Genomic DNA, 14,731 nt, shown 5'->3' with positions numbered 1-14,731 from the left:
TTTGATACAGGCATACGATGTGCACTAAACAAATCAAGGTAACTGTGGTATCCATCACCTCAGGCATTTAACATTTCTTTGTGTTAGGAACATTTCGATTTCACTCTTTTAGTTATTTTAAAGTATACCCTATGCTATCAAATATAGTTCATCTTATCGAACTATATAACTATATTTCTGTACCCATTAACCATCCCCACTTTATCCCCCACTCCCTGCTACCCTTCCCAACCTCTGGTAACCATCATTCTACTCTCTGTCAATTGTTTTTAATATTTAGCTTCCATATATATGAGTAAGAACACATGAGATTTATCTTTCTGTTTATACCCTTCCCTGATACTTCTGCTCCCAAATACCCAGAATAGTACCAAGAGTACTGTGGTGCTCAGTAAATGTTAATTTCATTTTCCTTTTCTGCCTCCTATTTTAAAGTAATTCATGCACATGGAAAAAGATTCAAAGAATACAGCTGGCAATAAAATCCCTACTGCTAAGAGTTAAATAAATAAGCAATTCTATCATCTTTCACAGCAGGGAGTCAATAAAAACAATATTTAAGCAGGTAATAACTATTCTGAATTATAAAATCAAATGAAAGAATTTTAAAACCGAGTTTTAAATACCATAATTATTTTACAGAAGCTCCAGCTCACCATGGGATTATGTCCCTGTAAACCCATCGTAAGTTGAAAATATCTTTAAGTCGAAAATGCATTTAATACACCTAACCTATCGAACGTCACAGCTTAATCTAGCCTACCTTAAACATGTTCAGAACACTTACATTAGCTTGGCTGACCGAGAGCTGCAGGACACTGCCACTGCCCAGCATCATGATAGATTATCATACCACATATTGCTAGCCCGGAAAACATCACAAGTCAAAGCACAGTTTCTACTGAATGCGTATCACTTTCACACCATTGTAAAGCCAAAAAATTGTAAGTCGGGAGCCATCTGTATTATGATTATTCTATTCTAAAGAAACAAAGATTTAAAGGATTCGTCTGTGAGACAGGCATTACCTGATGGGCAATATAATCCAAAAGTCTCCTTACCTGAATAGCTTCCACTTTAGCTGTCCATTCTCGAGCCTTTTGTAAGGCTTCTTTCAGGGACGACACATTGGGTAGAAAGGCTGGAATGTTCTTGGCTTCATTCACAATGCTTTCTAAACTTGCCATGCTGTGCCTCGGTCTAAAAGAACAGTTAACCCAGGGTGAGATGCAAGAGAAAAAGTCCCATTGCTACCAACTTTTAAGTAACATTTTAGAATGTGTAGAGAACTTTCATATACATGACTTCATTTAATTCTTACCACAATCCTACGAGGGAAGCAAAACAGCTACTATCTTTCTTTCCATTTTATAGATAAGAAACTTTATCTAGAAGGAAAATTATTTCCCCCAAAGTTACTTAATGTAATAAATGTGTACATACCTGAAATACTGATTCAGAATGAGTCTCAGATCCCTGCCTCTTTCACTACACTAGATTGTCTCTACTTTAGTTCTCTACAATATCTGAAATTACCAGAGATGCACATTTGATAGCAATGTAGAAAGCAACAGACTGGAAATCCATTACTGTTGCCAATGTACCTTTAATTCAACTACATTCATTAATACCAGTTACACAAAGATGAATAAAGCATAGACCTTATCCTCAACTAATCATAATACAAGATTAAGAATTACACTTATACTGGGAACTAAGGACAAATTACTACAGACTCACTACTGTGAGAGGTATTGATTAATTCTGCCTAGAATTAAGAAGGGCTTTGAGTTAGGCCTTATAGAAATATGATTTTGTCAGATGAAAGGTTAAAGAAAAGAAACCAGGAATATGATGAACAAAGGCATGGAGAAACATTTAAAGAGAAGTCGGTAGTTAGTGTGAGATGTGGGGGTGTTGGGGGGGTGGGTAGAGGATGTGGGTGGGGGATAAGAGCAAAGAAGGAAATAAGAGAATGTGGCAGGAAAGAAGGATACAGACAGATTAAGAGCCCTGAGGACCATGACTTTCACTACGCGGGAAACTACTGAGGTGAGAGTTGTTTTCTCATCCACAAATCTTCCCACCTGTTCTAGGCCCCAGAGATCGCTGATGAGCAAGAGTAACAGTCCTCGCCGGGTGAAACTTTCTAACCGTGTGGGGAGGGTCACCGATGCGGAGCCAGGATGCACTGTGGTAAGTGCGATGACCAAGGAGTAAAGGTGCCGTGAGAATGCACAGTTCGAGAACCGAACTGACTTGGCCGGTGAAGAAGGCTTTGCAAGAGTGACATCTACGCTTTCTCGTCCTTCCCGAACAGGAGTTATGACTAGGAAAGCTGGGGCCAGGGGCAGGCCCGGGGTGGTGGAGACACACCACAGGCAGACGAAGAGTGCTCCACAGAACAAAACAAACACGCACAAAGGTCTAGAGAAGGAAAGAACAGGAGTGTTTGAGGAAATCTGCAGGGAGGTGGGGAGGGGGATCACAATGTTGGAACACAGAATACAGGAGAAAGACTGGCAAGAGGTAAGACCAGATACATAGTTAAACAAGAGGCTAAATGGCAGGCGGCCTTACAGATCAAGGTGGGGAGTCTGGACTTCATCCTGAGGGCAACGGGAAACTCGAGAAGGGCTTTAAGGAAGGGAGTGAAACAGTCACACCAGCAGTTTAAGAAAATACTAGTGGTAGTGTGGAGAGTGCATGAGAGAAGCATGAGACCACAGACAGAACCTGCTGCTACGATCCAGGCTAGCTATGACAGCAACCTGAGGGGAATGAAAGGAAAAGAATGAATAATCCTACAAGCAGCCCAAGCAAAAAGGTTCTTTTCAAAGCAGCAGACAGAAGGACATATGCAAAGTACCAAAACAAAGTAATTGTCAACCTAGAATTTTATACCTAATGAAGAATGTCTTTCAAAAATGGGGATAAAATAAATCCGTTTGCAGACAAATTTTTTAAAAAGGAACGAAAGTGAGACACATTGAGGAAATATAATCAGCATGACTGAAGTTGAGGTAAGGAAACAGAGGGAGGAGTCAAAGTTAACTACCAAAGTACCTGCTTGTTCAAGTGAATGAAAGATGGTATAATTCAAAGAATAAAGAAAAAAAGGACGGGAGTATAGGAAGGAGTGAATGAGCCCAATTTTGTATATAGGGAATTTGAAATAATTGTGGGACAAACTTATTACAGAAATGTGTATTATGGATGAGAATTTAGGAGTTATTCAGTAAAAGATGGTAAACAGAGGCAATAAATTAGATGCGATTTCCTGTACAGAGTGAGAAGAGAAAGGGGTCTGAGCCAGAATCCTGAGGAAAGCCATTAGTTAAGAGGCGGAGAGAGAAGGCAAAGGCAAGGAAGAAGGACCTCAAGAAAAGAAGGGTAAGTAGTTAATAACCAATACTAAGAGACTGAGAATACTAAGGACATGTTTCAGAAAGCCAATTCTGAGAGGAGTTAGAAAAGGAAAGATTCTAACTCCCACTATTCCCACCAACCACATCACCCTCTATTTCTTCACCAATTTTATTTTCTTCATGACACTAAGTATCTTAAATTCATTCATTCCTTCCTCTCTCTTCCAACTAGAATAGTAGCTCTATGAGAACAGGGACGCTTGTGGCCTTGTTCACTACTGTCTCCACAGTACTTAGAAATAGTGCCTGGCATATAGTAGGTACTCCATAAGTACTTTAATATCAAACTGCAAATATCGAGGGAAAACATAAGAAGACTATAACTTGGTCAATGACAATGACATTTTGGAGACAAAATCATCAGAACTTGGTGACTGATTAAATGTAGAAGATTGGGGCCAGGCAGGGTGGCTCACACCTACAATCCTGGCACTTTGGGAGGATTGCTTGAGGCTGGGAGTTCGAGACCAGCCTGAGCAAGAGCATGACCCCATTTCTACAAAAAATAGAAAAAATTAGCCGGGCGTGTTGGTGCGTACTTGTAGTCCCAGCTACTAGGGAGGCTGAGGCAGGAGGATTATTTGAGCCCAGGAATTTGAGGTTGCTGTGAGCTATGCTGACACCATTGCACTCTAGCCCGGGAGACAGCAAAACCCTATCTCAAAAAAAAAAAAAAAGTAGGAGATTAGGAAAAGGAAGTTTTCAAATATTACTACTGACAAAATTTTATTTGGTAGACTAATTATCAGTTTCATCAGGTATACCAAATCATAGTTTTACATTCCAAAGTCATTTAGCTTTGCCCATTTAATATGCTCCCACCTCCTGGAACTGACATGGATCTGAAGACACAGAGTCATTTGAATACTTCAGATAAGAAAAGCTATGTATAAATTTTGGTATGTATTCTGCATGGCATCTAGGTAGCAAAATATCTAGTATACATGGAGGCTTCTACCCAAAGCTTTTCCTATCAAATGCGTACAGTCAGTGGCTGGCAAAGTAGTTACATGCAGACTTTGGAACGAAGTGGAAGAGGCTCTAAATTTCAGCTGCATTGCTTAGTGACTAAGTGATCTCTCTCTAAGCACCCTAGTTTCCTCGTCCTCACAATACAAATTATATGAATGTTAATCTTAGCTACTGGAGAAATGCTTTCACAAGGTACACCACAGTTAACTCAGCCAAATGAGCTGATACACACTCAAATATCATGAATACTTTACTTAAATCTCATTAAGTACACTGGGGTGCCAACTCGAATGCAACTGTTTAGCGTTCTCGTTCCTGATTCTTACCCCCCAATACTTTCCTGCATAAATCCTCCATTCCAGTGAAGCCCATTTATTCTCTGTCATCTGAACACACCCTACGTATTCCTTAAATTTAGTTTGTGATATTTCTCTTACCTCCCCCTTTCCACTTCAGTTCTATTCATTCTTCAAGGTTCTACCTAAGCTCTTACTTTTCTTTCAAGTTTCTCTACTGACCATCCAAGCTCACCATGATCTCTCCTCTCCTGAATTCCTACAAGGTGTTTCTGTACCTCTCAGTTAACATTAATAATACACTGCAATGAACTTTATAATTCTTAGTTCCTAACTATAATATCATTAATCATAGGCTCTAAACAAAACACTATTTTGTATAACAAAGTACTCTGCACAACAGTTTGTAAATATTTGAAACTGCTTCCATGCAGCCCCATTTTATAACTTAGTGATTGGTCCAGGAAGGCACAAAACATTCAATTAGACATTCAGTGCAGTCACAATAAATCAGTTGGAGCCAGACACAAAAGAACCCATGCTCTGGCACTGCTACCCCATTTGCGGGTCCACACGCGATGTGGTGCTCTAAGGGCTTAGGAAGGTGTGGCCTATGGGCATTCCTACCCAGCAAGAAACCCTCCAGCTTGTCTGTACTCATTGCTACCCACAGGGACCTTTCCAGAAGCTGCTTGCCAAAGTAGGGAGGGAGAAGAATCTCTCCTGCCTCCAAGCCCTGGATCACTGGGAAATGTCCTTCCCTCCCACTCAACTTGACTACTAATGCTGTTTGTCAAGAAAGGAATTCTTCAGACACATTAAAATCCTACAGGAGGAAAAAAAACCTTTTAATGAAATAGGTTCTCCTCCTTCTCACTCTAAGCTTCTGACTTAGTTATTAAAGAGGCAACAGTCACCAAAAGATGCATTCACCTTGCCTGTAGGCAGACCTTGGCCTTTTCTTCCCATCGTTCAGAGACTGTAAGGAGCTCCTGTAGTTCAGCCATTGCTTTCTCCACAGCATGGTGGGGGGCCAACCCCACCCCGGAGTCTATCAGCTTCTTCATGATATCCAAAGTGACTTGTTGCGGATCCGACAGGGTCAGTCTTACTTCATCCAACCACCGAGCCTGCTGCAGCTCTTGCTTCAGTCGGGGTAATTCGGGCAGCTCCACATAGAGACTGGAGCCCATGTCTATCAACATCTGGAGTTTGGAAGAATCTGGGGTTTCGTCCATCATGGCCCCCTGAGCACGTTCATGAAACTCTTCCACATCATCCAGCAGATTCTGAATAGGTCAAAAAATAAAAACAAACAGCAAATTAAAAGATATAAATGAGTATGGAATACATACAGTGCAGGCAACTATTGATTCTAGACATTCTTACAATCTCACCATCCTAGCACCAAGTATTCAGATACGACAGTTAAATTAATAAATATGCTTCTCTGTAATTACTTCTATCTATAGTCCTACTTTTAAAATATGATCAATTCACTCAATAAGTATTTACTGACTGCTGACTTAGCTGCGGGCACTGTCCTAGAAACACAGCGTTGAGTAAGACATAAAAAGTCCTTGTCTTCAAGGAACATAGGTGGCCAGACAGTGAATACACGAATAACATGTTTCAGTTAGTAGTAAGTGCTCTAAAATAAAACAGAGCAATGCAATAGAGAATGACCAGAGGGGGCAAGAGGCATTTTACATAGCAATGGTGGTCACGGAAGACAGAAGAACTGAAACTAAAATTAGGAGGGAGTGGGGGTGGAAACATGACTATCTGGAGGAAGAACAGTTCAGGCAGGGCAAATAATAACGGCAAAAGCTTTTAAAGAAGAATGAGCTTGGTGTATTGCTACAAGAGGGTAGGGAGAAATGTAGTTAAAGAATAAGCAGAGGTCAGATTACATAGTCTCTTGCAGATTATAATGAGTCTGGATTTCATCCTAATGGCTTTGGGAAATCACTGGAGAATTTTAACCACAGGGGAGTGATATGATTTGATTTTAGATGATCACTCTGGCTACCAAACAAAAAGTAAAATGTTGGGGACAAGAGTGGAAGAAAGGAAAGCAGTTGAAAGGCTATTGTGGTAATCCAACGGACAGATTCTAGTAGCACAGAACATAGTTGAAGCAATGGAGATGATGATGAAATGGTTCACTTTGAGATGTATTTTTGAGACAACAGCAGCCAGCACTTGTTTAAAGATTGGACATAGGGTATAAGGGATGTAAGAGAATCAAGGGTTTTGATTCATTGTAAGGCTTTTAAGATGCCTTTTAGTCTACCAAATGGAAATGTAGAGTATGCAGCTGGATATAAAAGTCTGTAGAAAAGAAGAAAAGCAGTCACACCTGGAGATTTTGGAATCAACAGGACACAGGTGATATTTAATGTCACTGGACACCTATCGTAAAGAAAAAAGGGCTGAGACTCCTAATATACTCCAACACTCAGAAGTCAAGCCAAGGAGAAAACAAACAATAAAAAAGACTTAATTCTTCCCCAAAGCCCCAAAGAACCTGAGGCTAAAAAAAAAGACAACGACGGCTTAAGAGAAGGAATTGCCAATGAGCTAAGAAGAAAACTGAAAAGTTACAGTGTCCCAGATGTTCAGAGAAGAACATCATTCAAAAAAGAAAGAGTAATTAACTACCAAAATGTTCTTATGAAATGGACTACAACAAGAACACAATTGATAACAGATTTCACAAGCTGATAACCTTGATAAAAACTGTGTTAGACACACTACCCACTCCCAAAACAGAAAACACACTCCTACCAGGGGTGGGGAACCTTGGAGCCACATGTGGCCTTCTGGATCCTTGAGTGTGGCCTTTTCACTCAATCCAAATTTTACAGAACAAATCCCTTTATTTAAAGTTTGGATTTGGTCAAGGGGCTGCCCTTGGGGATCCGGGGGTCACATGTGGCCTTGAGACCACAGGTTTCCCACCCCTGCGGGCCCAAACTATCAAAAGATTGCTAGGTAGGTTAATATATTATACACTTAATATATACTTTTGAGATTTTACATATTCATTACACCATCAGGGCCCTGGTAATTTCAGAGCTTTGCATTTTTAAAAGCTCACGTACTAATAACTCACTGATATATGCAGATTCTTTTAACTAATCTTTTGCATTTCAATTACATCTATGTTAAATGTGGGTTCTGGCCTAAAGTTAATATAGAAAAAAATAATTTTTAATAATTTTTTTATAGAAACAGGATCTCAACTCTGTCACACAGCATGGAGTGCAATGGCCCGATCATAGCTCACCATAATCTCAAATTCCTGGGCTCAATTAAACTAGCCTTAGTTTAAAATTTTAAAAGGAAAATAAAGGCTAAGAACAAAACCAAGAGACTCTCTACCAAAGGACTTTAAATAGCAGCATATATGTGAGAAAAGAAACAACAGAACAAAAAAACTAGTCCAGACATAGACATATCTTTCTGTTAACCCGAAACAGTAGCCCACATGACAAAGGATTATGACCCAAGAAAACAACGTAATACTCCACCTTTACTTGACGAGCTTGGCTGATGACGCATGAAAGACTAAAAAGTTGTTGGACAAAGGCCTTCAATTCTTCCACTGTCAGTTTGGTCCGAGTCCTTCCACTATCTGGACTCTGCCTGATATGAAATAATATTGAGATATGTAAGTAAGAAAAATTCACAGTCATTCTGATACCAAAGGGACTCCTAGTCTCTTCAGAATTCGAACCTAAGCAATCCTAAAATCCTAGTGTTTGAGAGATTCCACTGCAATGGCGATCACTTCAAAATAGTTTTTAAGTTCTTCAGTTAATGAATGACTCAAAGATTTAACTCTCCAAGTTACAGTCCCTCCAATCTACGAGTATTAAATATTTTAAACACTAAATAAATTTCTCATAGTGGAATATTAAGTTTATTGATAAAACTAAATCCTGTATTTCAAGAAGCTTAAAATGTAAACAAGAGCCATTACCCTGCCTTAGGAGACAATGAACCCTCTGAAACCATTTCAGTATTTTATGTATACATGCATTTTTCCAAGAGGGTTCCTAAGCTTTCGCTATGTTCTTGGGGTGGAGGGGCTGCTGCCACTGAAAAATTAAGATCCACTGATCAATATCTCTAAGAAAGGTTCTCCAAAAAAATGGTTAAAAAATTTACAAATTAATTAAAAACCCAATGTGAACTGCTATAGAAAAGGCCACTCATATAAAAGGAACATATTAGAATGACTATGAAATGCTGTCACAGAAAATTCAATGCACATGGATTACATTAAATCAAGGGTTCACACTTCTACGCTCCACAACCGCCGCCTCTGCATCCATCGAGGGTGCTCTTTGCTGCCACCTGCCTTCAGCCTGTAGCATCATTTACAAATATTTATTGCACACCTACTATGTGCCAGGTGTTGTTCTAAGCACAAGAAATACGGCAATGAACAAAAAGACAAAAATCCCTGGCCTTCTAGTCTAGTGCACATTCTAGTGGGAGTAGGGAAGAAGGGAGGATACAGACAATAAATAAGTAAATTCACATATTAGAAGGTGGTAAGGCCAGGAGAAATAGCTTAAAGAAGGATAAGAGGGGTGCAGTTTTATAAAGGGTTGTCAGAAAAGGCCTCTCCAAGAAAGTAACGTTTAAAAAAAAGACTTGAAAGAAACGCGAGAACAGGCCACCTGGATATGGTGGGAAGAGAACTCCAGGCAGAGTGAAGAACAGGTCTAAAGGTCCCAAGCAGGAACATGCCTGGTGTGTACGAACAACAGCAGGAGGAAGAGCACTGCAGGCTGGAGCAAGAAAGAAGGGGGAACAGCTGGAGACAAGGGAGGGAGAGGCATGGCCACAAGACTTCAAAGATAACGTAGGGCCTCACAGGCTACTTAAATTTTGGCTTTTACTCTGAAACAGGAAACCACTGGAGAAGCAAGCTCTTCTTAGGTTTACCTGTGTTTCTGCTTTTTGCTCAGAAGCAGCTGAGCCACAGAAGCACAGGTCTCAGCTTCTTTTACAGCATCCCTGAGTTTTCGAAAGAGATCATTCTCTGGGTATTTCCTATCCTCAGCATCCTCCAGCATTACTCGCAATTCAATCAAATCTGTAAAAATAAATAAAAAGCCATATACTATGACTACAGACACAAAAAGCCATCCTTAAATCTTCACCAACCTCACTCGAGTAGGAATTTCTATTAGCAGAGACATACTGCAGATGTGGAAATCTCCCTCTGATACAATAAAACCTCAGGACCAAGCACGACATTCCTAATCCCTAGAGACACTTTTCTCAGTTAAGGAAATCTCTTTCCAAAAAAGCCTCCAGTGACAGTCCACTGGCAGCAATGGCTCCCCAAAACATACAATATATCTACTGAAAGTTAGATCTGTCCCATTTTATGTCAGCTTTTTCATTTAAAACAAGATTCTCAGATAAAAAAATCAAGTCTATATTCAACCAACCCATTAGTTTCATATGAGGCCCAGATTTTTCCTTAACGGAGGGAAAAAACACATAAAACTAAACGAGGCTTCTTTTAAAGTGACAAGAATTTCAGTATATGCATACAAAAGGAAGAAATTTAACCTTTCTTGTGGTTGAAGTTAGCAGATAATGCTTCTGTAACACGACTGACCCAAGTGTCATAGGACTGTGCCCTGACTTTTACACCATATAGCAGAGACGGGAGGTCTTCTAACGGATAGCGGTATCTACAAAAAAAAAAATAAAAACAAAAAACACTGGAAATAAAAACCTCAAAAAACCAACAACTTGAAAATAAGTTTTAAGTATAATCAGCTTAAGAAAAGCACAATGGCCAGGGGAATAGGATCTTAGTTTACATAAAGAGAAAATCAAAGCAGCCTACAGTTTTAGTGCAGGGAGACAAGGAACACGTGAAATCACCTGATAAAGAAACTGATTTTAGCTGCCAAGTTAGAGCCAACTTTAAAGAACTGGTTCTTGAGCAGGGAAGTGGACAAAGAGAATCAGCAGTCCAGAGACAGGGAAGGGAACAACTAAGAACAACCTGGTTTCTAAAAAAGGTAATGGAAGTTTTACGAGATACTTTTGGATACCTAAGACATTTCTTCTGCATGGGGCAGGGGCACAGATCAGTTGGATGGTAGAGACACACAAGCCGCTCAGGATTACAGGAGCATGTGAGAGCAGAGAGAAAACAGGTGGTTCTGCATGCTGAACACTGTCGCTCATCGTCAGGAACAAGTTCAAACACTTCTTCTTCTGACATCAGGACACCCTGAAATACAATTTATGTCACTAGATCAAGTCTTTCTAGTCTTTAAAGCATCAAAGAACTTAAGTTATCATATTCTTTTCTACGGGTATATCTCTGATTTAAGGCGTAAACGTGGGAGGTACAAATAGCACATCAAAATGCTTTCTAAAATTAATCATCACTAAATTTTTTTAAATGTGCTAGACTAAACTTTGGTGACTAAGGATGCACATTTGAGTGATAAAACTATTAATATAAAGAAATGCAAGGAAATGATCACTATAAAGTCAGGATAGTCTTTTGAGGGGAGGGAAGAAAATTTTAATTGGGAGGTGCTTTTGGGGTGGCTGACACAGTTCTATTCCTTGGCCTAAATGGTGATGACAAGAAGGTTTACCACATAATTCATGAAGCTACTATATGTTTGTTTTAAATGGTTTTCTTTGTCTTCTCTTTAAAACAATAGAAAGATGAATTTAAAAAAATTACTATCCCCAGGGATAATATACCCTTGAACCAGATAAATTAAATGAGTATCCTGTGATCTAAAAATAACATTGACATGTACAAACATATGCAACGATAAAGTAGTATAAATTAATGCAAATCAGAATATAATCTTCAGCATGATATCAGAAAGAAAGCCAAGTCAAATTCAGTATGCCAGTTTTAGAAAGTAAGAGCATACGAAGTGCATTTTACCAAGACCTCCATTTATGACCCATGGGTTCCCTTTACACTTTCTGCTTACTTGAGCAAGGTACCTGTAAACCCAACTCTGCTGTAAGAGCAAACGTTCTTCACTTCAACAAGGTGGGAACCTGATAATTTATTCACTGGCAGACACACTTCTTTCATTATACAGTTTGTTCCTGACATCAGGTTAATCAGATGCCTGTTGGTCATATTCTCCTATCTTTCCATTTTCCCACATTAGCATTTAGCATTTTCTTTAGAAATTATTTTTAGGCAAAAACAGTCCCAAAATGCATTGCAAGTGTTTCTCAGCTTAAAAGAATTTACATGGCTTCAAAACAATTAGCAATGCTATTCTGAAGGGGATGCTAATGCGGCAGATAACAAAGTTCTGGCTGCTTTAAGAAATTCTATACCATTTCCCAAAGTGCACCCAAGGACCGCTAATCCTAAAACATACTCTGGAAAAAAAATTATTTTTTGGAAAATGCTATAGAGCCTATCCTTCCCACGTTAAAGATTAACAATGAATACCAGCATATTAAAGGATCAAAGACGTTTTGCAGTAAGGAACCGCATTTATCTTTTCTTAACCCACCAATTCCCAAACTTTTCTAACCACAGAACAATTTTTCTTTGAAATGTCTTCTAACATATCATGAAGCTTATATTCCTAAGAATATACTTTGCAAAGTCATAAATTATCAGAAGGGAATGGAAAGAAGAGAAAAACCAGAGATGCAAATTCAAAGGCTATCTGAAATAATCCAGGCGAGATAATTAAGGAATGGAACAGGATGATGCAGCAATAAGGAAAAGGGGCCGTGGGAGAGTGATGGAAGATTGCCAGAACCAGCGGAGACAAACTTAAAGCCAGATGACGATCACTGTAAGGGGAATGGATGAGTAAAGACCACACTAAGTTTTTACATAATGATCCTGGCACTTACTAAGATGGGCAATTAAGAAAGGAAAGTGCTTTGTGAAAGAGTAGAGGGGGAGGAGATGATATTTTATTCTAGATGCTGAAACTAAGATGACAAAAATCTAAATAGAAATGTGCAGGCCAGGCACAGTGGCTCATGCCTATAATCCCAGCACTTTGGGAGGGCAAGGCGGGAGGATCACTTGAGCCCAGGAGTTCTTGACAACATGGCAAGAACTCATCTCTACAAAAAATTTAAAAAATTAGCTGGGCATGGTGGCACATGCTGTAGCCCCAGCTACTCAGGAGGCTAAGGCAGGAGGATCACTTAAGCCCAGGAGTTGGAGGTTGCAGTGAGCTTTGATGATGCCACTGCACTCCAGCCTGGGCAACAGAGTGAGACCCTATCTCAATACAAAGCAAAGTGAGTGTGTCGAATTAAATTACAGAACTCACGATTTCCCCTGTTCTTGTAATCAAAAATGGCACACACAGAAAAGGAGTGTGAATCATAAATACAGCTTCCAGTGGGCAAATAATGTAATCCACACACACCTGTTGGCCCACAAAATGACAAGCATGCACATAAAAATAGGAGCGAAATATAAACAGCAAAACAAATAAATAAATAATTCGTCTTCACAACACTGCCATAAACAAAAAACAAAATACGAAAAAGAAGAAAATGCAATAAGCATGTGGAAACACAGGCTACAGATGGGTGACTGGACACAGCCTCTTTCAATGTGATATAATTCCTGTGTTTGCATATAATAAGAGGAAATACTAAGAGGTAAGAACTGAAACCACCAAATAATAGCTGAAAGAGTTAAAGTTCTAACAATGGATGAGAATTCCCTGAAAAGTAGCACAAAAGGATAATAATAAAAGGTCAAAGGCTGAACCCTGCACACACTGGCAGCTGAGGAGATGAGGGAAAAGATAACTAGAAGTGGGCAAATGGGATCAAAGAGGCTGAGGAAACAGCAGAGCAAACGTCGGGGAAAGAAACCAAAGCAGCGCTGCACAGTGCAATCAGGAGGCCATGGGACGGACGACAAAGAAAGAACCCCTGAACTTGGCAATAAAGTTGTCACTAATAAACTTTGAGAGTTTCAAAGTAGGACAGTAAGAAAATGACAGTGATAATGAAGGGATAAAGAGGAAATGAGAGCACTGATCCCAGAAAAACCACTCAAAAAGATTTTTTGGAAGGGATAAAATGAAAGCTGTTCTTAAGACGGGAAAGACAAGTGGTTAATACGAAGGGCAGAGAAGAGTACCTTGGAAACAAGGGCACAGGCAGAAGGTAAGTTAAAAGAAGAGTCTACAGAGAAATTTGATCAAAGTATTATTAAAAAAAAAAAAGCATGATAGAGTCTCAAGAGATGTGCTATTCAAATTATCATAGAAAAAGGAAAAATAATGCCCCAATCAGGGGTGGGGAACCTGCAGCCTCAAGGCCACATGTGACCCTCCAGATCCTCAAGTGCGGCCCTTGACGGAACCCAAACTTCACAGAACAAGCCCCTTTATTAGAAGGATTTGTTCTGTAAAATCTGGATTCAGTGAAAAGGACGCACTTAAGGATCCAGGTGGCCGTATGTGGTGATCTGAGGCCACAGGTCCCCACCCCTTGATGTACTTAAATTTCAAAATTCAAGCGACTAGGCAATGAGAGAAGGAATTCCACCTTAAATAAACATATAATCAAAGCAAGACTTTTAAGAACACAGGTATAAAGTGGGAATATAAACTAACAGGACATATAGTCGCATCTTTAAAAAAAGATTCACCTGAATCTTGTTTTTCCTTGTTTCTATCACAGAAACAACTAGAAATGGAAATCTCACCATTGAGTCAAAATTCTTATTTTTAAGCTACCTAAATTCTTAAAAGTAACCAGCTTTAAATATTTTGTAATAATAATAACATTTCTAGCATGTATAGCTTTGTATTTTGGGTAATAGGTTTTTTCCCCATTTACACCTATATAAAGGAGTAGTGAAACTAGATCAGTTTTACTACTCACATTCAAATCACAACTATCATACTTTCCCTTAGCCTAAATCTGTACTCATTCTCTTAAGATACTTCAAATCTAACAATATATAAAGTCCATCATTTGAAATACTTACAAATACACATGAAAACATAAAAC

At 39.2% G+C, this 14,731-nt stretch overlaps 1 protein-coding gene across 1 annotated transcript in view; it reads right to left on the bottom strand.

Moving 5' to 3' along the window:
- Positions 1-14,731, bottom strand: part of KDM5A (lysine (K)-specific demethylase 5A) — a 105,282-nt gene that overhangs the window by 33,424 nt on the left and 57,127 nt on the right. Inside the window, 6 exon segments of the mRNA XM_012647448.1 lie at positions 1,062-1,200; positions 5,630-5,985; positions 8,233-8,347; positions 9,659-9,809; positions 10,295-10,419; positions 10,789-10,970. Of these exon segments, the coding sequence (XP_012502902.1) occupies positions 1,062-1,200; positions 5,630-5,985; positions 8,233-8,347; positions 9,659-9,809; positions 10,295-10,419; positions 10,789-10,970 (1,068 nt within the window).

This window comes from Propithecus coquereli, unplaced genomic scaffold (assembly GCF_000956105.1).
Source record: "Propithecus coquereli isolate 6110/MARCELLA unplaced genomic scaffold, Pcoq_1.0 Scaffold269, whole genome shotgun sequence".
Classification (NCBI taxonomy): domain Eukaryota; kingdom Metazoa; phylum Chordata; class Mammalia; order Primates; family Indriidae; genus Propithecus; species Propithecus coquereli.
This window is presented reverse-complemented; position numbering and strand designations above follow the sequence as displayed.